The sequence below is a fragment of the Centropristis striata genome, chromosome 10 (assembly GCF_030273125.1).
Source record: "Centropristis striata isolate RG_2023a ecotype Rhode Island chromosome 10, C.striata_1.0, whole genome shotgun sequence".
Taxonomy (NCBI): domain Eukaryota; kingdom Metazoa; phylum Chordata; class Actinopteri; order Perciformes; family Serranidae; genus Centropristis; species Centropristis striata.
Window position 1 is genome coordinate 29,013,644 of NC_081526.1, and position 27,797 is coordinate 29,041,440.

The window sequence follows — 27,797 nt, forward strand, 5'->3', positions numbered from 1 at the left end:
TGATTGCACAGCGGGTCTGAATTCTACCAAATGGCAAAGCTGTGTGCTAGTGTTTCCTATCTTGAGCCATCTAGCTGCTGTTGCCTGTCGGTCAGAAAGATACAACAACAACAAGAGGAGTAATAACAAGAACTGTAGTTCTCAAGTTAGTTTTCAAAGAGTTGCAGGGTGTATTTTTTGCCATAAGACTAGGCTTCAATGGTACAACAACAACAATAAAATGAGCTGTACAGGGACTACTGTCTATTGCTATTCCTCGTGATCCACTACGCTGGGACATAAAATAACACTTTCACATCAGGCTGGGTGAGTGAAAAGCAGCAACCACAGGCACCTGCAACCACTGTGTTGTGAAAAACCCTCTTAGGACAACAAAATAGGGTGTCTTTTGTTATCAGAACATGAGAACAGCCTCTTCTGCATCAGTGACAGAAATATAACTCCTACCAAGTTGCTTAGAAACGTGCTTATTGTGGCTTCTCTTGTCTAGCATGTTTTTTTTCTTGATTTATCACATTGTGCCCCCCATCTGAATTTCACCAGTCACAATGTGATACATCCAGAATTAGAAAAAGAGTAAAGTCGCCAAGGGCTGATTGAGCCAGCACACAGCAGGTACTGTCAGAAAAAAAAGAAAAAAGATTTTTCCCATTTGACTTATTGAATTCGGTATGGAGATGATTGTTGTTACAGTCCTTCAGACCTCTTAACCCTTTATCGGGCGAATAACTGTATTTGGTAACTTCAGTGGATATCAAAATGGGGTCCCCATGTCTCTCTGTGTGGTCGTAGAACCACATGGATTTCTTCCAGCTAACCAGCAAAGATCAGGCTTCGTCACAGACATTTGAGAATATTTCGAGAAAAAAGTTGCAAATTTACTAGATTAAAGTGGCAAATCTAGAAGAAAAAAAGTAGCAGATTTAAGAGATTTAAAGTGTCAAATCTGCGCAAAAAAAGTTGCAGATTTAGGAGAAAGAAGTGGGAAAAAAACAACTTTTTTCTCGCAGATTCACCACTTTAAATCTCATAAATCTGCACATTTCTTTCTCGTAGATTTGCCACTTTAATCTCGTAAACTTTTTTCTCAAAATATTACCCCCCTCCCCCGGGTCTGTATGTTTTTTTTACATTCTGGCTGGATGTAATATCCTCCAATATTCTCTAGGGTTGAAATTTGCAAGTATTTCAATGAGTGCCCTATTAAGGGTTAACATTACAAGCGTTGCTAACATTGCAGCCAAAAAAAAAGCTAAGAGTATTAGGAGTGTGCTGCTGAAGGAGCTACTCAGTGTCATGTAGGGGTGAGAGGTGTTGTCCATGATGGATGTCAGCTTCACTAACATCCTCCTCTCACCCACTTCCTCTGTGGAGTCCAGGGGACAGTCAAGGACAGAGCTTGCTCATTCCAAATCATCCCAGCTTTAAGGGCGACTGTGTATTTTAGGGACTCAAAAGTAGCCTTTTTTTTCCTAATATGATTGATTGGTACAATTCATAGGCATCTGTGCTGTGACCGTGCCTCAGAACCTGCCTGCAGGTGCCTCCTGGCCTCTATCTGGAGGCCGCACTGACTGATGACATCACATGCAAACAACCTTTATCTGCGTCCGTTTCCCAGATGAACTTAGAATCATCTTGGCAAACCTGTATTTGCCACCTGTTCTTAAGTCATAAATACAAGAGAGAATCCGCCCGTTTCTCACCCGGAAGGCAGCTCAGGTCCTGGTCCAGGCGCTGGTCATCTCACGCCTGGACTACTGCAACTCCCTCATGGCAGGTCTGCCTGCCAAAGCCATCCGACCTCTGCAACTCATCCAGAATGCAGCTGCTCGATTGGTCTTCAATCTCCCCAAATTTTCACACACAACACCCCTCCTCCGCTCCCTCCACTGGCTACCGGTGGCTGCACGGATACGCTTCAAGACTCTAGCTCTGGCGTACTCTGCTGCTAATGGTTTAGGTCCTACTTACATCCAGGACCTTGTCAAACTCTACACCCCTGCCCGTCCTCTCCGCTCTGCATCAGCCAAACAGCTTGCGACTCCCACCCTGCGTGGGTCAACTCGCCTCAAAACCACTTCCAGACTTTTCTCTGTCTTGGCTACCAAATGGTGGAACGAGCTCCCTACCGACATCAGGACCTCAGACAGCCTTTACATCTTCCGCCGCAGGCTGAAGATCTCTTCCAACAATACCTCGGTTAAGTCATGGTCACCTAACATATATATTTCTTTAAAAAAAATAAAAATAAAAGTAAAAAATGTGCTTCTTTTTTCTCTTCTTCTTTTTTTCTTTAACATATAGCACTCCTGTAGCGATGACAGTTAGCTCTTAAAGTTATGTACTTACTTGATTCCTTTGGTCTAAGTCTAGTACCTTCAGGTTGAATGCACTTATTGTACGTCGCTTTGGACAAAAGCGTCTGCTAAATGACATGTAATGTAATTTAGATCAGGCTTAGAAAATGTAAAATTATTTGTTTTTCCTATACTTGCCTTTTCTGTACTTCCATACAACACAATACATGTTATGTGAATGAAATTAATGTGGACGCATATTGCTCTATATACACACAATGTAACATTATAGTGTTTAATGTAGTTATTAAAACACGAAAAGAAAAGTTGCCATCATTAACGTTTCCCCCTTGATGTCCAAAGTGCCCTTTTATCAAGTTTATTCTATTATTATTATTATTATTATCATCATCATCATCATCATCATCATCATCATCATCATCATTATTATTATTATTATTATTATTTTTTTTTTTTTTTTGAAGGCCTACCAGTAACGCTTATCAAGAAGAACATATACCAGTGAGCCATAAATAAAATTACCCTACGTTAATATACGTCACATGATGACGTGTGGCATTCATTTCAAAATAAAATGCACACCTACAATATTTTTTGCAACAGTTTTAAGTTCGGGATATAATTTAAATCAATAACTTAATTACTCCCTTTGTAGCAGTGTCTCTTTAACTGAGTTGAGTTTAGACATATTACCGCACAAGAGGACAGAGTAGCTAAAATGATGTACTTGTGTGCAGTTGAGGTAATAAAAAATAAAATATATAAAAATAATATATATATATATATTTTAAATATTACCTATACGTCACTTATGATATCATGGTGTGTTTTACTTGAGTTAGTTTTACTATCAATTATGTTGATTCGACTTAAATTGGAGATATTTTTTGTCTTTTTGTTTTTACAGTAATAATTATAAACACTAACAAGCACATGTAGTATTATGTATGTCTCTGCTCAATTCTGATTTTGAGTCAATCCACCTTCGGGAGAATATGTATTTCTGTGTTAACTGAACACATGCCAAACTTCACATCAGACGCTTTTTCACATAGACTGTATGAGAGAGTGGCCTCTAGTGGAGTCTGAGTGAAGTGCATGAAGACCTTCCATGCACAGAAACTGACACAGCAGAAGAAGGCTTTTAGTCCTAAAGGCTAAAGGGCATGTTTTTTTTAGTATATGGAAATGTTTTAACATAAGCATAATTTTCAGTTTCTGTTGACTTAAACAGAATGAAACAGTCAAACTTGTAGAGCGCAAGAGTAAAACATTTCCTCTGGTCAGATTTGCATTGTATTGTATTTGAATGAATTCCTCAGAACTCAAAACAAAATATCATATATTCAAAGGCTGAGATGCTTACAACAATGTTGTAAAACACTGCAGTTATGCAGCCCAACAGGTTTTTAAAAATGTTTTTAATGGGGCGCTAAAGTATGACAGTGTATCTGCCTCAGGCTGGTCCTACGAGTGAACAATTTGCATCTGAGAGATCCTCCCGTGGCAAAGTCTAAAGCCTCACTCTGGTTATTTGGTTGTGCTGGGAGGATTGTGCAAGGGTAAGTGACAAAGTTCTCTGTTGTTACTGTTGAGGTTTGAGCTATATAATACTCAAAAAACAACTTTAAAATTTGCAAGACGAGGAAAATCATCCAGATAATGAGAAGAACAAATGTTGTGTTATGCTAAATGAGGCGTGGAGTCAGTTGTAGTGCTATTCATCATCATCACGACATCACAGCTTTTTATAATTCTCCTGTCTTTGTGTATAATTTGATGTGGGGAATTTAAACAAAAAAGCAGCAGCAACAACATCAATCATCATCTGTGGTCTGACAGAAATCTGAAATAATTCCTTGTGTTTGTGTGTGTGTCTCTCTCTCTCTCTCTCTCTCTAAGACATATCAGACACGTTCTTCCACTCATGTCTCACCAGTGAACCTGCAGAATATTATGTGTTACAGAAACATTGCATTGGATGTTTTGTACAAATTGTGACGCCCTGCAATTGGAATCATGAGAAAACCGACAGACACCCTGTGGAGGGTCTTGTGTGTGCTTCTGGCCATTAGTTTCATCTGGATTCTCAGTTTGCCATATTTCATCCTGGTCCGTATCTACATTGATTCAACTTTAACAAACTGTAGCGATTTACCACCAAAATGCTCATTCTTACCTGCTTTTTGTTATTGTTACAATGTGTCCTGTCTGTCTTAACTGATTTTTAGAGCAAAGCTAACCAGGAGGGCAGCGACGTGACCTTTCACAGCAGACTGAGGCAGCACGGCAAAATGCAGACAGAAACAGCAAGGGGTGGAGGTGAAAAGAGCACAGAGATCATGACAAAAAACTTGAGTAAACTAAAAATAAAAAGGATGGAGAGGTCATGATGGGGCAGCAAAAGAATTAAATACAAATATAGATACTAAACTAGAACAGAAAACCATCTCACAGAGCAAAGTTCTCTCCTCCTCACTATTGTAAATACTAGGATGCAAATAAAAGGCTGGTTACATTTGAATAGAGAATGATAACGACCTTTATCATGAGAACTTTTTTTGCATGTAGTGTAGTGTTTTCACGTTTTCTTCTGCTCCCTTTATCTCTTAACTTTCCCCGTCTTCTCTACCTTTTTCCCCTCACATTCCCCATTTTTCTCTCCTAGAAATAATGAAGAGTCTTGTCAAGTTTGTGGACGATCTCCTGAACATTTTGAGCTCCTCTGGTAACTGTAAGCAAACTCTCCTGACAGTATATATATTTTACTGCCATACAAAATCACGCTTGATTCATTTTCACAATTGTTGTATCTAAAATACATTTACAACATACACCGTGTATTCTATGAGTTATATTTTTTTCTTCTTGAACACCTCTCCAAGGCAGAGGGTTAATAATGAACACAAAACTCTTTGTCAGACTCTTTACCGCCTCGCTTGAAGAACTACAAAGAAGAATTCCAGTCACTCCAGATTAAAATGGAGGCACAAAAAGAGAAAGAGCGACTGAGGAAGGAGCTTATTGAGGTGCTGCGTACAGATAAACTCCAGCTGCAGCAACAGCTGGCTCACACAGAGGAACTCCTAAAGCTGCAGGAGGAGAAAATCCAACAAGTCAAACCTGGTAAAGTGACTCTAAATCAAATTGAGAAATTGTGGCATGACAATACCTTAGATATAGCAATTACACATTAACGTCTGCATGTTGTGAATGTCCTACCCCTCCCTATTTAAGATATATGTCTTTTAGAAATGGTTCACAATGTTTAATTTATTTTTCAGAAGAGGTATTTTAACGTATTCTCTTACGAAAACTTGGTTTGGGTTTAACTTGGTTTATGACAGTCTTGTTTCCGTTAAAGTCTAATCAAATTTTGAAGCCAAATTTTTAAATGTTGCATTAAAGAAAATGCGAATTAGAGACGTTGCCATCAAGTGGTTTAGAGAGAATAAACAAAGCTGCATGAATGTACTTTGGTCAGAAGATGGCAGTGTAATGTATTACTGTAGGCTAATACAAAGTAAAGATTGCGAAAAAAAATTATATATTATATATTATAAAAATTAAAAACTAAAAAAAACTAAAAACAAATAACAAGTGAGCTATATGCTTCACCAAACAAAACAAAGACAGAGTGAGCATTTACACTTCTTAACTGTGCTTCATTCATTCTTCGTTATGATAATTATTCACATACTAATCCATATTACACACATTTCTACATATCATATATGTATACATCATTACACAATCTACTAACACATAATACATATCATATTTTATATACATTCATTCTACAGCATATACATTACAATAACACATATCATATATCTATAGAAATAATGGATGGATGGATGGATGGATGGATGGATGTTTTCTTACTTTGATAAATACTCTTTTATTCATATTTTGAATTGCTTTATGTTAGTGGTGAGTTTGATATTTGTAGGCAGTGAATTCCATTCTTTCATACCTCTATACAGAACTTGATGGCGTTAGATCTTGCTTTAGGTAATGCAAAGTTTCCTACAGCTGCATGTCTGGTGATATATATTTATGACTCTCTGCACTAAAAGCGAGGTTTTTAAACAAAATAAAAGGTGTTTTTAAGACAGATATATTTCTAATAACAATAAACAGTTAGTACAATAGTCTGTCTTTGACCAATAACCAATTATTGTCCTGTAGTCACACTTTAGTATTGTGCGGGCAGCTCTATTCTGTATACATTGTAGTTTATTTAACATGTCTCCAGTGGCAACTTATAATTGTTCTTTCATGTCAGAGTGTAAAGAGCTGATCAGTCATGGGAGTTAAATTTTCTCTACGTCAGAACTTATTCACAAAAAGTGTTTCCTATTTTTCGAAAAAGACAAAAACCATCTCAAGCGAACAAAAAAACTTTTATGTGTGAATTTGTTGATGGAAATGTGCCTACTGATGTAGCAATCTGTTGACTGCACATAAATGCAGTCGGCAGCGGGACAAAATTTTGTTATCGGAAGCTTTCTGGTTCTCGTTCGTAGTCTGACAATTGACCAGTCACGTTCAAGCAGGCTTCGGTTGACTGCAGGTAAACAGTCCATGTGGAGCGCAAAATAGGTGCAACGCACAGGCTGAAATTAAATCGGCTGTCATTCAACAAGATTTACCTTTTTATTAGCTTAGCTAAGCTGTTGCCCACTGACACTAAATCATCGTCAGGCGATAGCTGACGGGTTCCTGGTTTGTTGACATAGGAAATGACGTAGAAAAAATTACATTTGTAAAAAAAAACAAAAAACAAATGAAAAGAAATGTAGAAATATAAAGAGGAATGAATAAGAAAATAAATACAACATGTAGAAATATAAAGATAAATTATAAAAGAATAAATAAGTTAATAAAACATCTGCAAATATAGAGAAAAAATATATTTTTTAAAATCATAATTCAGACGTTTTCATGTAGTATTACATTTTTATGTTCAATTATGTCTTTATATGTTTATCTCTCTTTTTCCCTCTTTATTTATTTATTTATTTATTTATTTATTTTTATATAATTCCATTAATTTTCATAGGAATGAACATGAACTTCTTATGGGAATAGCCTGTAGTTTCCTAGCAAATCTTAACCAGAAATTAGTAAATGGTGCCATTGTTATTTTCAGACATGGATTTATATAGATATGTTGCTTTTAGTAGGTTTACCCTAGAAAGACAGTGAGCTCATTGAGCCAAAATAAACCACAGTACCCATGTTCATTATAATGAAGTATGGAGCCACTGGCGTGTGTGTTTCTAATAATTAACACTGGAGTTCTATTCAAAGGTATAAGCTACAATGAAAATACCTTGCAGGATAACTCATTGTCCCTTTTAAACATAAACACTTACATCACAGCTCTCAGTTAATATCATATCATGAAAGAAGTACTGTGTCCAACTGAAATACAAATGTCCTTGCGATATTTCTATCTGAATATTCTATGAGTAATAATTGTATAGTACGGCAGATTGCTTCAACAGCTCTTTTAAGATGCAAGCTTCTTGAAAACACATGTTCAAAGCAGAGAGATAATTACTGAAATTAACACAACACACTGTCTCTCTCAGACTCTTCCCCGCCTCCCTTGAAGAGCTACAAAGAGGAATTTAATTCACTCCAGATTAAAATGGAGGGAGAAAAAGAAAAAGAAGAAATGAAGAATGAGATGATTAAGGAGCTGCGTTCGGATAAACACCATCTTCAGCAACAAGTGGATCACTTGCAGGAAATCCTGAAGCTGCATGTGAAAAAGAAAGCAGAGAAGGAAGAGAAGAAAGACCAACAAGTAAAATCAGGTAAAATGAGTCTTCATCATATTAAGAGCAGAATACTAACTGTATTCCCACAGTGCCCTGTTTTAACATGGAGAAACTCAAACCTGACATTCATCATCTCGAGCAATATCAGTTATATCAGCACATGTGGTGAATCCAGATCGGCAAACAAGCCATGTAATTATGTGAAAAAATATACAATAAAAACCTTGGCTAAATGTACATTACTTACTAAAAATGAAAGGGAATAAGCCTGATGCTATTCTTTCCTTTTTGACATGTCCAAAATATAGGCAAAAAATGTGTCTATCTTTCAATTGTGTGATTTATTTACCCCTCTCTACTGTAGATGTACAGTATATTTATAATATATATAATTTGATTTATCAGCTGGGTTCTACAATTGTTAGCAAATGTTACCCAAAAATGAGTATATGTTTACTTCTTGATAAGAGACATTTATCAGAAACATTTTATTCATGTCCTTGAGGGCTTGACACAAGTAGGGGGGGCTCCAAAGAAAAAAGGTTGGGAACCACTAGTCTATTGAGTTTATGGCTTTGGGATGATGAAGCTCTTTGCAGAGAAATAGAAACAAAGACAATAGTTGTTTGCAGGATGAATTGCACACTGTCCAGATGTATTTATTTTTAATAAAACATAGCAAACATTCAGGTTGTGACATTTCAGAGCTATTGCGTAAGAATCACTTGAAAAACCCAGAAAAACGGGTTGGACTTGTACGGTGGGTGCATAGACTGTGGGTGTTGTCTTTTGCTTTTACAAAAGCCTGAGACAATTCCTGACATGTGAAAGAAGACATGACTAATTCAGCACCTCTCCTGTAGAATTTCAAGACTTCTAAAGAATAAATGCAATTTTTATTACTTTTACATTCATGACATTATTTCATGCTGCATTCAGTAGTAATAGTTAAAACAATCTTCTGCAGCACTTTTTCTAACGATACCACTAATTGGATTCTGAATAAAATAAACATAGACTGCATGAGATATGGATATAGTCTCGAAATGAGGCTGTCACGCCAAGCGGCCATGCCCTTAATCATGCATAATTTTAAGCCATGGGTGAATTAAATAAAAGTGAACCCGCCTCACAGTTGTCATGAACAGTAGAACTAGCCATAGAGACGAGAACTATTTTTGTTGCCAGGCTGACAACATGTTTCTTTCTGCTGAAATGTTGGGCTTTTTAACCCTTAATAGGGCACTCATTGAAATACTTGCAAATTCCAAATTTCAACCCTGGAGAATATTGAAGGATATTACATATTGCCAGAATGTGTAAAAAGAACATACAGACCCGAGGGAGGGGGGTCATATTTTGAGAAAAAAGTTTACAAGATTAAGGTGTCAAATCTACGAGAAAAAATGTACAGATTTATGAGATTTAAAGTGGTGAATCTGCGAGAAAAAAAGTTGACTTTTTTCGAGCAGATTTGCCACTTTAAATCTCTTAAATCTGCAAATTTTTTTCGAGCAGATTTACCACTTTAAATTTGTAACTACCCCCCGGTTTGTATTTTTATTTTTATTCATACTTGGCCTTAATATGACTTCATAGTCAAGTTCTCCTCGTACAAGTCCATGTGGTTCTATGACCAAACAGAGAGACATGGGGACCCCATTTTGATATCCACTGAAGTTACCAAATATTGTTCTTCGCCCGATAAAGGGGCTAACATGGGGGTCTGTTGGGATTGACTCCCTTTTGGAGCCAGCCTCTAGTGGCCAGTCAAGGAACTGCAGTTTTCAGCACTTCCTCATTGGCTTCATTTTTCAGCCGCTGAGGTTGCCTTGAAAATAAACAACTGATCAAGGTGAAGAAATGAATACATGTTGATGAATAACGCATCTCTCTATTGATACACTTGTTGTGTGTATGTTTAGAAGGTAATGAAATAGAGGAGGATAAAAATTGCTCACTGCCACCCATGGATGGATTCCCAGACTGTATGGGGAAATTGAAGGTAAACCATTTCTTTATCATTGTAATAGCAACCTATCATTGAAACCTTGTTGGTGAAAATCTATGAATATATTATTTGTTTATTCAATCATGTTGTGTCAGTCCATTTTGATGTAATTCAAAGATGTAAAATAAGGATGGAAGAGGAGCAACAGCCCATGTAGATTTTTGTGTTTCACCTTAATCCATGAATAGCATCATGTTGATCCTGACTTCGCACTTTCTTTGTTGTGGCTGTCTGTGATTTATTGCTCCCCCAGTGGATGAAGCAGATGTGGAAGACTGACCCTTGCTACAGTAGTTACGGGGTCAATGGATCTCTGTGCTCCATGCTTTACTACCTTGGTGAGGTACTGAAGTCATTTCAAACTATCACACAGTAATACTGCCTAGTGAAGTCCTCTTCATATACAGTAAATTACTCAGTTTTCTAAATGCAAAAAAAGTGTTTGTGCTGGTGCCCAGTGTTTCTTCCTATATTGTGTTAAGATAGAGTCCTGGTGTCCGATGCTTCCAAACCGAGTGACTCCCGTACCTGAAACAGAAAAGGTAAGAGCAAATGCCTGAGCGTGCAAGACCACACCATGAAACAGCACATCTGATTCATGGCTCTACAATTTTATCACTGTCCCTCGAGCTCTGTTTCTTCATTAGTCGACGAATACAGCACGGTTTGTTCCAGCTGGTCTCTTTACTGGTTGATTTGCACTATCTCTGTTTACATCCAACCACATCAGACCTATATTAGCCCTTCTGTATTTTTTCTATATTATGTATGTCAATACCACTTATACATTTAAATCTATTTATTCATTGATGTTCATACTACTGCATGCAACAACCTATTTAACCTATTGAATATACTCAAATATATTTTCTCCAATAAGCAATATTTGTAAAAATGCAAAGTACCTCAACATGCCAAAAGCAGAAATGTATGTATAGAATATGTATAGAATGTATGTATATGTCTTATTTTTTTTAATATTCTTTATTCTGTCTTCTATATCTATGTGTTTGTATCTTGAGCTGCTGTGACAACTAAATTTCCCCACTGCAGGATAATTAATATCTTAACTTATCTTAACATAACATGATGGTTATTGTGTCACTAAAATACCAGTACTGCAAGTGTAACTCAGTTGCCATAATAGAAGTCAGCATTGGGAAAAGATCATGGTTTGGGTTAAAAAAAAAACCCCATCCCTACGTAACTACTGGGTGCAGTTTCAATTTCAGATAAAAAAAGAAACAAGAAACACAAGAAACTACTGGATGGAGTTACATAGAGTGTGACATTATACATTTTTCTTACATATGAAAGTTAATTTACAGTTTAAACTAAAACTTCTGTTTTCTCGATCCAATCACCCCAACCTCCCAATCAGCCCGGTGCTTAAGCTTAATTATTTCAAAAATGTTTCTTATCAACGTATCTGGGGTTTGCCAAAATGCCAACATTTCTTTCTGCTGACTGGGCTGGTAAGTGGCATTCATGGTCCATAAAAATAAAGTACATCTGTCAGCTCAGTTATAGAAAGGGCAAGAATTTAATTTGTCAGTTGTGTTGTGTAGGATGTCACAAATTTACAAAATGGTAAATAATAAAGAATATACTTGCATTTTCTTAATTTTTCCAGATGGTGTCTGATCATGCAGTGATGCGGGAAAGTCTAACAGATCTGTATCCATCTATGGATAAAAAAAAACAGTACCGTTGGATTCGCCAAAGAATTCGCAGTATGGAAAGGATATGGGTCGAGGCTGGACGCTCTCTATCAGCCAAATACAATCTCACAGAGAGGAAAGCTAAACAGGTAGTTAGTAGTTACTATTGCCACTCTCATGGCCTTTAATGCTTTAGCTCACGAGCCTGGGAGTCAGATGAATCTGTGATCTCGTGTTCCATTTGCTCTGGTCCCAGCAGCCTAAAAAGCTAGGCCTGCATTCTTTCTAATGGCCGACAGGGGGCTGTACCACTGATTGTATAAAATAAGTCAGTTTGTATGAAAGTCAAATAGGAAAATGAGCCCACTTCTCACTTGATTTATTATCTCAGTAAACATTCTCATTACAAGTTTATTTTATCAATCACTAGTTTGAAGTCTTTTTCATTACAGCATGATATGCATTTTTTAAAATGACGGCCCTATTTAGAGCAAAACGGCCATAAAGCAAGATGACAATGACAACTCCAACTATACTATTGCAGTCAATTATATACAGTATATTTATGATATATATATGATGGTATATGCTGTATTTTACCTAAAAGAACAAAAACAACTGCACTTAGACAACTTGATAAGAAAGATGTTTGCTGTAGTTTTATTAACCAACTTGTCACCAAAAAATGGGGCACAATGGTGATGACCAAAAGATGCTTTATGAACCATTGTGTCCTGCTGAATTGCCAGTTCTTGAACCTTTTTTTTTTTTTTAAACCACTCAAGTGGTAACTACAAATATGTTGTACACCTAATGGTGCACGAAGCTTCAATTGGACATCACAACAAATATTTTAGTGAGTAGTTTTACCTTTTATTTTCCTATTTTAAAAAACAGTGACACCGAAAAGGAACTAAGACATTTGAAACTAATTTGCAAATTACTCTGGCTATGTCATACTAATAGCTTAGTATGGCAATTACTGATTTAACATGAAGAGAGCCTTATACATATACTACATAGCTTTGATTGTGCTATTTCCGTCAGTGGGATGTTTCATTATGATTCACAAGGAATGGACACGTTCTGATCTCTTGTTAAAGGATGGTTTTAGAGCAGGCTGAAATAGAAGTCATTCCAGTGATCCTAAAAGTAGGAAAACAACTGTATAGATGTGATTTAACAAAACAGCTGGTAATATTACTTTGAAGTTTTTGCTTTTGGATACAGGTTTTACAGATGGACGAGAGAATATGTCTTATTACATTCATGGACTTCTACCCCTCTCCAGATTCTCGTGCATCCCGGAGCAATAACAGATGAATCGGGTGTTAAAATAGCAGAGAGTGCCTTCAATGGGGGTCCCCTTGGGGAACTAGTCCAGTGGAGTGACCTCATCTCCACACTTTACATCCTGGGGCACCAAGTTCATCTTACTGCGTCCATACCCGACCTCAAGCAGTGAGTATGCACACAAAACAGGCTACTTTTTTTATTTATTCATCAGGGTGTCCTTGCCAAGAGGTAAATGAATGGGAACCAGATTGGAATGGGGAAATCTGACTTTTTTTAAACTAACCATTGAAAAAGGCATAACACAAATAATGGACCCTGATCTTGATGAACCTTTTTCAAGTGATAACTAGATCACCCATATATATTTCCACTCATTTAATTAATTTTCACTTAATGGTGATAATATGTCTCTTTCCTTGTATCCATTCTGGTGTATATTTCTCTGTCTTCAGCTTTTTCGCGATTAAGTCAACTAGCTGCCCACCTCGTCGTACAAAAGTGGAAGCAAACCTGATCTATACCGATATTGTCGGTCTTAAACAGATTCAACAAGTGCTAAACAAATCTTGGATTAAATACAGGTGAGTAGAAGGATCCTGGTCCTGACGTTATTTTAAAGTACTTGTGAGTTACATGTATGAAAGAGTATGTGTGTAATGTGTCTACAACATGTCATTTTATAATTGTAATGTGGAAACGTACATACAGCATCAGAGAAAAAGCTGGATGACTCAAAGTAGACACATTGAAAGTATATTATAAATGATTACAGGTATATGTACCATTTCTGCATTAAAATGGCTAAAAAGGGCTTTAAGGGCTATGTTAAAAAAATTTTTTATTATTGAATTGTGCACTTACATCATCCCAAAAGTTCCCAAAAAAACTGAGAAATCTGTCATTTTAATCAAGTCAGCTACATTTGGTTGCCTGTCCACAGTGTCATATCCCCTTTGTGCGTTAGTCATTTCATGTCTGGATCTTAAGTTATCACAGAAACGAGTCGAGCAAACGTGAGTGGGAGCTGCCAGCATGCCAAACAGCATACAAAACTGTGATTTCTAACATGAAACTGCTTTAGTCAGTGTTTTTACTGGTTTAATGACTGGGTCCATTTGTTTTGAAATGACAGAGACCTTTGTAGATAATTGGCTCCCAATAAAAAAAAAACCTCATGAACGATGAACACAGAATGAATTTTAAACGGAGAGAAGCTTATGGCAATTGTTGGGCCTTTTAATATTGTTTTGACTGAGTGATGCCTAGTGGCAGTAAATTACATATTGCAGATTTAAATGCTTTGGCAATTGTAAAAGGCCATTGATTTAAGCTGAAAAAAATGTTTTTAGGCCAGAATTAGTGATTTGCATAATTATTATGCCTTCATTTGGCCATTAAATATTACCTTGAAAATACTAGCGGCGTGCTGAGATATGTAATTTTCCTAGATTCTGGCTAAATCAAATGCTGATGCAGAACATGTTGGAAATGGCACATGTCCGTGATGGGACAGAATGGTGAGATATGGCAAAATAGAATGCACAATGTCTTTTTTTGTGCTTTTTAAAAGGGTCAAGCGCACTAATGAAAACAGGTCAACATCAAATTCATCCCAACTCCTTTATCATAGACAAAAAAGCAATGTAAAATGTGCAGACTGAAATCAGGATCATTCAGAGTCAGGTCAAGAGAGCATGAGTCTCATTTTTGGTGCCAAACCCTTTTTGAACCTGAATCTATTTTTAAAATTGCCAGTTGTTCGAGATCTACCAGTCCACTTAGGGAGCTGACGCCATTACTGACCTTACCTACATACCATTGGCGTAGCCACGGGTGTGCCAGGGTGTGCACACAGAGGCAGCTGGCACACCCAAAAAAATTGCCGTCAGATGATGCGTTGCGAAAGATGTTTTTCCCAACATGAACTGTTTACTGCGTATTCTGTGGTCACTGCCTGTCACAAGTTGCTCTGTGGAGCGCCTGTTTTCGGTTGTGAACAGGATTAAATCCACCAGCAGAGCTACAATGCTCACAGAGAGACTTAACAGCATTTCGTTGCTCATGTTTGAAAAAGAGCTCGCGGAGAAACTGGACTCCGAAGAAATAATAAATGCGTTCAAGGCCAAGCCACGCTGTCTTGCCCTGTACATTGAGAGCTGCGCAGTGCGCACAGGTGAGCGCAGTATCGTTGTGTCCTTTACTCTGCTGCTAAGCCCAATGTGTTCAGATGGTTAAATAGTGTTTTTGATCACACGTAATGTGGATACGTTATGGCTCCGTGCATGAGTAAGTGCATGAATGTTATATTTCACTATGTTCATCTCATTGGGCACACAATGTCTGTGTGTGTGTTGTGTTTTTGCGGTGTGCTTTTCTATTATTTTGTTATGCTGGGCTTACACCAAACGATTTACCGAAACTGAAAGTCTTTAGTAAATCTAGGAGTTTTACTGAAGTCACGGCGCTCCCGTCATCTCCATGGTTTGGTTTCATCAGTCTTATCCTAGTCTTGGGTTTGGCGCTAGTCTCAGTGATGTAACACAATCAACAACCAATATATGAGCGGGGAAAAGGTCCCCAGTTCCAGACCGGCCAGTAAAACCACTTCCACAGGAAAAAGGAACATCACAATAATGTTATTAAGCTCAGTCTTCAATACAAATATAGTGATGTCATATATTTACGGCCACAAGCGGGATTTTGGGGGTGTTGTTTCTTAGTAAAGAGAACAGTAAGGAGACCCAGTAAAAATGTATATATAAATGTAGGCCTATACATAAATAAGTAATACATAATCGATAATTAATGTATGATTAACTAAATGAGAGTTGAAAGAGCTGATAAATATAAATATTCAATTAAACACATAATTAAATAGGGCATAAATGTATATCATGAATTCATTTATAATTTCCCTTTCCTTTATTCTTCCTTATATCTATTTTGTTTACTGTAAAATAGTCAGCTTTTCATGTCAGAAAAACAGAAACCCTTTTTCAGCTTTGTGAGGAGCCATTTTGTGGCGTCTAGTCATCTTTTTATTGTTTTTGTTTTTTTCAACACAAACCACTGCACACACTAGAGCAGCTGGAGCCAAAAGCTGCTTCTCCTCCATTTAGTCAATTTTTACTTAGAGCATGATGAGGAAAAAAAATGCATGGTAGGTAAAAAAAAAAGGCTAATCTTTGTAGAATCTCAGTCTGAGACTAGGCTGGGACTAAAAACTCTAAACACTTGTCTTTAGATGTGAGCAGGTGTGAGCTGATAGTCTTCCAGGAGTCTTTTCCAAATCTTTTCAAAGTCTTCTGGTGTATAGGTAGCATTATCGATTTATTTGAGAGCACGTCACAAGTGAATGTTTAGACCTGCTGTGAACTAACTGTTAACTATTACTGAAGAGAATGTGTGGATATGTTGTTGTTGTTGTGTTAATGATGTTGTATTCCAGAGACACATTCTTTTGAATGTTTGTGGAGGTGTAATAAATTTGGCACACCCATGCATGGTTTTAGAGCTGGTTTGGTATGCACTCTGGTGCATACCAAAACAACCTGTCTGAGACCATTGGATCGTTCACAAGCGACCAAACGAACAGTAAAGATTTGTCAAGAAAGCTAAATCCAAAAGCTACCTGTTGTCCTCTCGCTGTACATAATCTGTATGGTTTGAAAACTTCAGAAAAGCACTGATTTCAGGAAACAACTCAGCGAACAGAATCAGTCTGCGATCGACAAGTCGGTCACTCTTGATATGGAGAATAAACCGATACGGGTACAATTTTCAGGAAGAGAGTGGATTAGATACATGCGAGTGCAAAACAGTTGGGTGTGATTACAATTTCTGATATAGTGTAGTAGTAATATGATTTCACCAAATAGAGAGGAATAAAAAACAAGCCGGAGTGTTAGACCTTGAGAGACGGAGTGGATGAGAGATAGTGGTGAGATAATGTCAAAAAAGATGATGAGAAAAAAGAAATTCAATTGGATGTAACAAAAAAGGTCTTCAAGCTGGTTCTTGTCATGGTTAAGGAAAAGAAAAAGAGAAAGGTCAGATGATAAGAGGGAGGATATATAAAAAAACCTGTTCAAATGGGATGGAACATCTAACCTTTTTAAAAGATGACGATCATGTCCTCCTAACATAATATCATGAATCATAGAAAGTACATTATGGATGTGGATGTTTCTTACTTATCATATTTTGTTTTCCAATGATAGAAGTTAGCATAAATTGAGATATTTATTTCCTGAGCCCACTAGATGGCTCTGTGTTAAACAAATGGGTGAAAGCACACTCAAATACCATACATTTAGCCCTTTTTTTAAAACCAAGAACACCATCTAGTTGGCTCAGAAAATGGTTCATGAAGCTTCATTTGCACGTTGCTGTTACATACACTCACTGGCCACTTCATTAGCTAGGGAGGTGTACCTAATAAAGTGGCGTTGTGGTCTTGGTGAGTGTATTTTTGGCTGTGCATTTCACCATCAAAAAATTTAATAAATATGGAATATGTATATATACACTCACAGGCCACTTCAGGCATACCTGTTCAACTGCTCGTTAATGTAAATATCTAATCAGCCAATCACATGGCAGCAACTTAATTCATTTAGATATGTAGACGTGGTGAAGACGAGCTGCTGAAGTTTAAAGGGAGCATCATAATGGGGGAGAAAGAGGATTTAAGTGACTTTGAATGTGGTATGGTTGTTGGTCTGAGTATTTCACAAACTGCTGATCTACTGGGACTTTCACACACAGCCATCTCTAGGGATTACAGAGAATGGTCCGAAAAGTGAAAATATCCAGTGAGCCTTGATGTCTTGTTGATGCCAGAGGTCAGAGGAGAATGACCAGACTGCTTCAACAGTAACTCAAATAACCTCTCATTACAACCAAGGTGTGCAGGAGACCACACTGCCACTTTATTAGGTACACCTTGCTAGTGTTAGAGAAATCCATTGAGGAAACCTTTTTCTCTGTGCAGATCGTTTGATGGGGAATGATGAGCAGGAGACATCCAAGTTCTCAGTTTAACATAATTTTATTACAATATGTCAAGAAATGTGCAGTTACAGAGATCTCTGGGTTCACTCTACATGTCCCTGATACACACTAGACTGGTTTCAGGTCATGAAATCTGGACCAGTCCCATTTCCCTCGAACCCCTTATTATATTCTAACAGATTTACGAATCATGCAGGTAGATTTCTTCCAGGAAGTGCCGCTCTCTTGATCAGTTGATTCGTCAGTTTTAATCAATATAGGAACACGTCATGTCACCAGGCAGGCACTAATCTGCTCAGAACACCATGTCCGTGACCTGACCTGTTCCCCAAAACATTCAACACAACTCCTGCCTTGTTATGACTTACAGAGATATAATTGGAGACACAGATGTTGCAATGTGCACATAAAATACAAAGCATACAATATATCTTTTTATGATGATAAAATCTTACTAAGTTTAAGCAGTTGGGGTAAATGTATTTAGTTTTTGATGTATCTAGAGTAATCATAGTTTTAAAACAATATAAGCACATGATCATTGTATCAAAAGCATCTTACATGATTAATATATAAATGCATAGAGAGAGGGCACGAACAAGGTTAGTGAACTACGCATGCATAGTGACCATCACCACACAAAGACAGACAACAGAGACAGACAAAGAGACAGAATAACAGATTATTTTAACACTAGCTAATAAAGTGGTCAGTAAATATATATATATGTATATATATTTATATGATGTGTACCTCTGTCTGTCAATCAGGTGCATGATTCGTGTGGTGGACACTTTTGGCACTGAGCCAGACTTCAATCATCTAGCTTGGGCCAACAAGCACAAACTTACGGGTCCTTTCGGCCGTCTGAACATGATCCCACTGCAGTTCTACACCATGTTTCGTATGTTTCTGCCTCTTTTTCTTTTCCAACAGCTAATCCTGTGAATTACACGTTGCTTTAGAACAAAAACAGACTTTTTTTGTACCTGTTTTAATTGATGCTTTTTCTCTTACTTTGAGCAGCTCATACACCAGACAACACATTCCTGGGTTTTGTGGTGCAGAGCCCGCTGAATTCTGAACAAACTACAGAGTTAAAGTCTTATGAAAGAAAAAAACAAGCACTTGTGTACGGCAAGAGATCCACTTTTTGGAAGGTAACAATGGACAGATAATTGTAATAACCTAATATATCATTTTTCAACAGAAGTGTTCTATAATATATTTATCTTCAGGCACAAATATTGATTTGAGGAAGCAGAAGTAGATTTTTTCAGGGCTGGCTATGGAGAAAAACAGATCATGTTCAAAACAGGAAGTTGTAAAATTGCCAAATATCTGACAGACACGTTTTTAAATGAAGACAAATGCACTTTTTTTATATCTTGGGATTGTTATTGTATGTATTGAAAATAGTTTAGTCACCTTGTTTTACCTTTTGGGTGTTCAGTAGTCTGTTGGTTCCCCTTTTTCATTTTCCATGAAATACACATTTGTCAGCTGTAATTTGTGCTCCATCCTTTGATTTTCCAGCCAGTCATCTTTTGCTGTTTTGCTACAGGGTAAAAGGGATTACCTGGATGTTATCCACAAGTACTTGGAGATCCATGGGACGGCTGATCACAGTACAGACATTCCACCCTATGTGAAAAACCACGGCATTATCAAAGGCACTGAGGTTCAGGCCTTACTGAGACAGAGCAAGGTTAGTGTGTTTTCTGAAACTTAGCTTTGTTTACTTCCTTATTTTAAAGGCAGAGAATATCACTTTAGGCTTTTAGTTTAGGCCAAATTTTAGCTAGGGATACTCTCCCCTTTTGATCGTGTAATTTTTGCTTATTTTAGTTATTATTATTATTTATTATTATTATTATTATTATTATTATTATTATTATTATTATTATTATTATTATTATTTATATATTTCTGCATACTAGTACCCCTATCAGAGGAAGAATGAAGCACATCAATATTTCCATATCCTTTTACAGTGGGTTCATTGGATTCACATACAAATGCAGTGGTTAAATGGACAGATATTGTGACACAAATAAATTTAGTGCAAAATAAAGCCAGGCCAAATTAGAGATGATAAAAGTGAAATACAGTAGTTTAAAAAAATGCAATCTCTTATTGATTCCATAGTTGGTGGGACAGTGGCATTTGTCTACATGTTTGATACATGATGATACATAACATGAATATGATGCATTGAGGAAATGCAGTCCTCCAGACACTACTACAATAAACTTCACTTTATGCAGATTAATAATAGCGATCCTGATTTAAACATAAAATAATACATATCTATTGCTTCATCATATTTGATAAATACACTATGGACACAAATTACCAATGTAGCCTATACTTTTTTCACGAGATAATAAATAAGTTAAATACTCCATAGCCAGTTATGCACAGCTATGTAAATCACTCAAAAACAGCAAAAAATAAAATAAAAAATAGGGATATATATATATATATATATATATATATATATATATATATATATATATATAGAGAGAGAGAGAGAGAGAGAGAGAGAGAGAGAGAGAGAGAGAGAGAAATAAATAGTGATTTCCCCAAACAAACCCAACTCAAGAGTGCTTTTTAACCAACAACAAACAAACCAAAGGAACCACTGGGTGGCACTGGGAGAAGACAGATCTGGAATGGAAGCTGAAGCAGAAAATAAAAACACTTCGATAAAGAAAACAAATGTTGCTCTGAGTCAAGGCATATTCTTGGCAGGATGGGAGGAAATCTGAAAACTGCTGCCAAGCAGAAATTCTGAAATGGGACAGTCTGCAAAATAAGTGTTTTACTTTTGATACTTTAAATACAGTTTGATGCTCATACTTTAAAAAAAAAAGTCTGGGTAAAACATCAAAACATATTGTACTAGTTCAGGATCTTTGAGTGTGACTAAAATCTTGGCTCAATGACACACAGCTTCCTTATTATAACTCCGCCCCCAACACTTAGTAAATATCTTTACCAACGTTGGCTAACACTGAGATTTACTGATAACGTTTGCTGAAGCTAACGTTAACTTGTGTCAGCTGTCATGTCAACAGAAGATTACAATGTCTGGAGTAATCTCTGACATATGCTCTAATTTTGTTGCATTTTATGAACTTGAAAATAAAAACTTTATTGTTTGTGGTTTGTCACGGGGACCTCGACATGAGAGCAGATTTCGGCACTGCAGAACACCTGAACAGAAGCACAAGATTTATTCTCTGTTGTTTGTTTGGCATGAACATTTTGAAAAAACCCAGAGTCAGTGTGACAGCAGCAGAAAGTCACCGAAGAAGTTAAATGTTTTAGGTTCAGGTTTTTAGAGCATTCTCACTCTCAGAATACTGCTCATTTTTTCACTATTTTGAAACCTAACTTTTTGCACTTGCCAGTTTTTTTTCTGATTCAAATTAGGCTGGCTGTCGAATAACACATTTTTCTGTGGTGTGGAAACACCAAATCACATACTGACCACCTTTGTTTTCTTCATTTTCTTGTTCATTTTAATGCCTGCTAGAACTAAAGGTACATTTCAGTTTGGACAAATACAATGATAACAACAAAAATGTCACATAAGAGTTTAATTTAAGAGCTGATATCTTGCCATTGTCCATGGTTTTCTTGATAATATCCAAAATCATTTTCAAGAAAACCATGGAAAATTACTAGATATCAGCTCTCAAACAAATGTACCTTTAGTTGTACCAGGCATTAAAATAAAGAAAACAAAGGTGGTCTAATCATTTTTCCATGACTGTATATATTATTGCTTTACCCAGACTTTGAGTAAACATTTTAATGCATTACTTTTACTTGTAGCACCATGGTATTGCTGGACCTACTTTAAATTTAGCAAAACTACTTCTTCTACCACTGCTGCTGGCCAGTGCTCTGCTGAGACTGCACTTCAACATTTTATTAAGAGCCTGCTCCTCTAGCCTCCACCTTTCTTTGTACAATATACTGTGCATTTACCCTGGAGGGTCTATGAGACCGTTACAGAATCCTGTATTTCCAGCAGTAGAATGTGGTGTTCTTAGAAACTGTTTTGAGGTATTAACATTAAAATGCTTCTAACATGTGAATTAATTAATAGTACTAATGCAATAATATATAATAGGTACTGGGATCATTATGCTGCCTACTTTTGGTACTATAAAACATTTAGGTGGTAAAAGGCTATTTTTTTAGGTTTGTGTTTTTAAGAGAAATTTGTAGGAAATGCAGGATTTTGACTTATTGATTATTTCTCTAGTGTGTTTGATGTTTTATTTTACGCACAAAATGATAATTCACTATACTATATAATAATACACTTTACAAATCCTGTGTCATTTTTTTTTACTGTGGGTCCACACAATATTTGTTGTCACTGTGCAAGACCACCAGTAGGAGCTTTTTTTTTTTATTATTATTTTTTTTTTTTTATTGTTTTTCATTGTAATACATTGATCACATACACCTCATAGGAGCTGATTTCCTCATTAACTGTCCTGGTGTTGGCTGACACCCTGTGGTGACAGGGAAGCAGTGCATGCTTTCATCATATATACCTCCTCATGTGTTGTTCTGAGGTTTGTTTTTTAACTGTTTTTTATCTGCTCCTTGTTGTAGGTTTTTGTTGGATTGTCTTTCCCATATGAAGGCCCCGCCCCTTTAGAAGCCTTAGCCAATGGCTGTGCTTTCCTCAACCCCAGGTTACACCCTCCAAAGAGCAGCCTGAACACAGAGTTCTTCAGGGGAAAGCCCAACATCAGAGAGGTCAGGTCATGTTTAAAAAATAAACTGAGGCATTTGCCAAGATCTAAAAATCTAATTAAACTGTGGAGAAGCTCACACACTGCACAGAAATATTTTTTCATAGTCAATTAAATGAACAAGAATAAGTGAAATAATGAGCCAAGAGGAAAATCAATTTACAAAATAAATAGCAAGCAGTGGTGAAATGTAACTAAGTACATTTACTCAAGTACTGTACCTTTTTTTTATTTTCAATTTTGAGGTACTTGTACTTGTGTATTTCCATTTTATGTAACTTAATACTTCTACTTCACTACATTTAAAGGCAAATATTGTACATTTTACTCCATTACATTTAGTTGCTAGCTTTAGTTACTTTTCAGGTCGAGATTTAAAAAAACCCATAATCTTTTTTTTTTTAAATCATTAAACCAAATAAAAGTATATTAAGTAATTAAAATTAGCCCTACCTTGACAACAGTATATTAAAGCTTACACATATGCATCAAAAATAATAATACAATAATATATTTGAAAAATCTGAGAGGGTCCATTCTGCATAGAGAATCCTTCACTTTTGATACTTTAAGTACATTTTGTACTTTTACTGAAGTTTTGAATACAGGACTTTTACTTGTAGTGGAGTAATTTCACAGTGTGGTATTAATGTTTTTTACTTAAGTAAGGGATCTGAATACTTCTTCCACCTCTGATAGCAAGAATACTGTATTACTTATAACTGGTTTGAATGTTATTATGTTAATGGGTGTTACCCGTGGTTACCAGCCTCACAGATAAGAGTCAGCAGGGGCTTCAACTTCTAGTATGTTGAGAAGGTTGTTGTCAGCACATTAAACTGGATGCTATATCAACTGTTATTGTAAGGCACTGAGTTCTAGTGGCTGCAGTAATTACCACAGGAACCAAAGGAGGAAGTGACAGTTCGGGTGGTGTCATTTTTTATATCATGTCAGGGTCCTGGCGTTCATACGTTGAGTAACATAAGATATTGAATCCAAACTATGATCTTTTTTCCTTAACCTAACCACAAAATTTTAATTTACTTATCCTAACCATGTAGCCTTACAGACTTACAAGTGGTTTTTAACCCTCCTGTTGTGTTGCGGGTGTTGCGTGACCCATTTCAAAGTTTCAAAATAAAATAAAAAATTGTAAAAAGTATTTTTTCATTAAAAGAAAAAAATGAAAAATTATTTTTTTTAAAAATCAATGTAAAACCATTGTTTTTTATATGTAGGTCTTTCCAATGTACATAAAAAGAAGTTTTAACATTCATACCTCATTGAAGGTAAAGAACACCATTGCACTAAATATTGATTGAAATGGTTAGTAATGGAGTTATTAATGCAATTTAAGTTGAAATTTATTTTAAGTTAAAATGTTTAAATTTTAGTTTTTTAGGATTTTTTTTGTTTCTGACAGTTTTTCATAATTAAACATGCCCTGGTTCAAATTGACCCACTAACATTGTTGCTGTTCCTGAGAAACGAACATAACATGAGGGTTAAAGGTTTTTAATTCAAACCTAACCACCTATTTTTTATTTACTAAATCTAACTGCGTTTTTGCAAATTAATGCAACTGAACCTGAGTGAAATGTAATAAAGCTGTGGCCAGGCATGAATGGGCTGATAACAACCTTCTGCACATACCAATATGTGGATCGGGCCCTTTCTGAGTCATATTTATGAGGCTGATAACTGACTATGGCCATTTTATGGGCTGACAACATTCAATTTCACTGTTGCAGGTGACATCCCAGCATCCATATGCCGAGGCGATAGGAGAGCCCTACGTATATATGGTAGATATGGACAACTCCACAGATGTAGAGAGAGCTCTCACTGCTATCCTCAATCGGACTGTAAGTATAGTGATAAACTATAGTGTCAAATCTAGCTTTTTTTTTTTGTAAAAAGAGCACATTGAAATTTCAGAGGAAGCTCATCTTCATGAATACAGAACTGCAGTTTTCCTATAATATATTTGTAATTGTAGTTTTTGCATATGCATTTCAGATTGAGCCCTACCTTCCCTATGAGTTTTCCTGTGAAGGGATGCTCCAGAGGCTCAGCGTCTTGATTGAAAAACAGGTTGGAGGAATGTTAGTTTGGGGGATGGACATTTTGTTAACTTTCAGAGAAATAGAGAAAGACTCTTTCCTGTTCCTCTCTTATAATCTGGTTCTCATCTTTACCTCAGGATTTCTGCAACAACACGGGGAGCTGGCCTCCACGTAGCGCGCTCCAGGTTGTGAAGGCAGCAACTAACATTTCTTGTAAACAGACATGCCAGGAAGCAGGGCTGATCTGTGAACCTGCATTCTTCCCACATCTTAACAACGCAGAGAATCTTGCCAAGTAAGTGCACACCTGTTATTGTACATGCATTGCTACTGTAAATAAATTACCATTACTGGTCGACACAGATAATGTCCGAGTAGGATATCAGCTCTAAACTCAGGTCAGCTTTTTGACTGTTCTTATTCTAAATTAAACTGCAAATCAACAAAGATCTACTATATATATATATATTACTCCTTTTAGGTTGCTAGTTATTTTTATGCTGACAATATATATATGTATATATATATATATATAAATGATTATTTTTATATGCTGTTATGAAGGTCCACAGTTCTTTAAAAATGCTGTTATCAAAATGACTTGACATTTGTTACTTTTTTCAAATGTTATCTGGGCTGACTATAACTACTTGTTTTTTGTAATCTGATTACATAATCCCACTCACTTGTAATTCATTCCTATCTACTACTACTACCACCAACAGTCTTGCATCTGAACAATCATTCAAATCCACTCACATCTTGATATATAGGTGCATCTTAATAAATTAGAATACCGCAGACAAGTTTATTTATGTCAATAATTAAATTAAAAAGTGGAAATAACACATTATATATATCCATTACACACAGAATTAAACATTTCATGTCTTAATTGATTTTATTTCTTTTAATTATAATGATTATGGCTTACATTTAATGAAGACCTAAAATTCAGTCTCTCAAAAAATGTTTATATTACAAAAGACCCATTGTAAAAAGTATGTTTAATACCGAAATGTTGGCCTCTGAAAAGTATGTCCATCTATATGACTCAGTACTTGGTAGGGGCTGTTTGACTTGAACCACTGGAAATGGACTTTTCCATCACATTCTAATGCAGGGATGGGTTAAATGCTGGAGGGGGCCACAATTTTTCATGGACACTACCACAGGGCCACATATAGGACCGTGCACTTAACCAGATATGATGAAACTGCAATTTTAAATATGTTTACAGTGCAGTAACTTAACATATTTCATGCTCAAATGCATGTATAACAGTATAAATAGGAATACAAAAGGTTTGAAGCAAATAACTCAGCTAATAAGAACAAATAAGAGTTCTAATAAGAATAAGAACAGCAGACCAACATGAATTGAAAGCAGTAATTTTGTGCATTTTTACACTGCACTTTTAAGATTTCATGCTCATATGCATGTAGTTGTTCTGAGGGCCACTTCAAAATGCGGCCCCGAGGCCTCCAGTTGCCCGTGCCTGTTCTAATGTATTGAGATGCACCTGTAGGTGTATATTTGAGCTGCTAATAATGATAATTTCTTCTCCTCTTTTCCAGCTACAGTGTAAATTGTCAAACATCGGAGCAGTCTGACAGTAACTTGGTGTTTCCGGCCTACAACAACAGCAGTAAACACTGTGTGTTCCAGTCTGACCCGCTGCTCTTCAGCTGTGTGAGATCACACCATTCCTTGACTCGTATCTGCCCCTGTAGAGACTACATTAAGGACCAGATAGCCCTATGCAAATCATGTGTCTGACTGCTGGGTTGAAAACAAATCTCCATGTGTCCATGTCTCTCATAAATGTTTTGTTTGTTGTAATTAAACCGCACCCCAAGGAGTCATAAAATCACAGGGCAGCACCACTGTTTCATACAAAAGGGCCAGTTGGACTGCATTCATTTTCAGATAGTGTTAACAAGTATTTGACTGAAGGAATGCCATAACTTTATTCACTTCTGCAATTTATAGCACCTGCCATGGTTAATGTGTATTTATTTATGTGCAACTATGATGCTATTTGCAGCCATTTGAAAGATTTGTTGCAAACCAGCTTTGCATTTACAAGCTCACCTCTGACTAAGGAAAGCAAGTTATCCGACCTGTACAAGTCTCCTGTCTTTTGTTCCCACAAGTTCTCTGATGCAGCATTACAATATATTATCGATGGTGACGTCACATGATGACTTTTAACTTGCCACAAAAATTTTTTTATTGATTGTCAAATGATCTTCCTGATAGGCTGGGCTTTACATTAAAATAATAAATACAAATATATATGAAAAATAAATAAAAATGAATTGAATTAAAAATAGGGCTAGACAAAAGGGGCAGATGCAAATACAGTCATGGAAAAAATATTAGACCATTGTTTACAATTTATCTAGACCATATCTAGCCTTTTTTCATGGTTTTCTTGATAATAACCAAAATCATTATCAAGAAAACCATAGAAAATGCCTAGATATCAGCTCTTACATTAAACTCATATGAGCTATTTTTGTTGTTATCATATTGGTCCAAACAAATGAACCTTTGATTGAACCAGGCATTAAAATGAACAATAAACTGAAAAAAACAAGGGTGGTCTAATAATATTTTCCATGACTGTAGGTGAAGCCGCAGGCAGGTTCCATATTGGATTGTATAAAACAAATAAACATGTTCAATTTCTATCATGCCCTTATGAAACTTAAAGCACAATTAAAAAAAAAACTGGGGCACTGGCATTTGGTGCTTGTTAACATACTGCAAACTGTAGTAACCACTCAACATGACATAACACACAGATACCTGTGCCCCCATCATACCTATTGAGTGGCTGGGTCTTCA

The 27,797-nt window shown here is 36.4% G+C and overlaps 1 protein-coding gene across 1 annotated transcript; it reads left to right on the forward strand.

Annotated features, from left to right (window-relative positions):
• Positions 1 to 5,302: 5,302 nt before the first annotated feature.
• On the forward strand, positions 5,303 to 27,017 carry LOC131979346 (alpha-1,6-mannosylglycoprotein 6-beta-N-acetylglucosaminyltransferase A-like). Its single transcript, XM_059343301.1, has 15 exons — positions 5,303 to 5,447; positions 10,042 to 10,118; positions 10,378 to 10,467; positions 10,607 to 10,666; positions 11,758 to 11,934; positions 13,077 to 13,246; positions 13,534 to 13,662; positions 18,865 to 18,998; positions 19,121 to 19,254; positions 19,659 to 19,802; positions 22,733 to 22,879; positions 24,630 to 24,743; positions 24,898 to 24,972; positions 25,082 to 25,239; positions 26,522 to 27,017. Exons 1-15 carry the CDS (start codon positions 5,303 to 5,305, stop codon positions 26,721 to 26,723), a joined length of 1,956 nt encoding a protein of 651 aa, XP_059199284.1. The 3' UTR covers positions 26,724 to 27,017.
• Positions 27,018 to 27,797: the final 780 nt, after the last annotated feature.

Excerpts from the sequence above, each read along its gene's own strand:
- LOC131979346 (XM_059343301.1), top strand. The coding sequence starts at position 5,303 with ATGGAGGCACAAAAAGAGAAAGAGCGACTGAGGAAGGAGCTTATTGAG. Across the intron at positions 10,468-10,606 it reads TGCTTTACTACCTTGGTGAG|ATAGAGTCCTGGTGTCCGAT; the intron begins GTACTGAAGTCA and ends TATTGTGTTAAG. Across the intron at positions 24,973-25,081 it reads GCGTCTTGATTGAAAAACAG|GATTTCTGCAACAACACGGG; the intron begins GTTGGAGGAATG and ends TCTTTACCTCAG.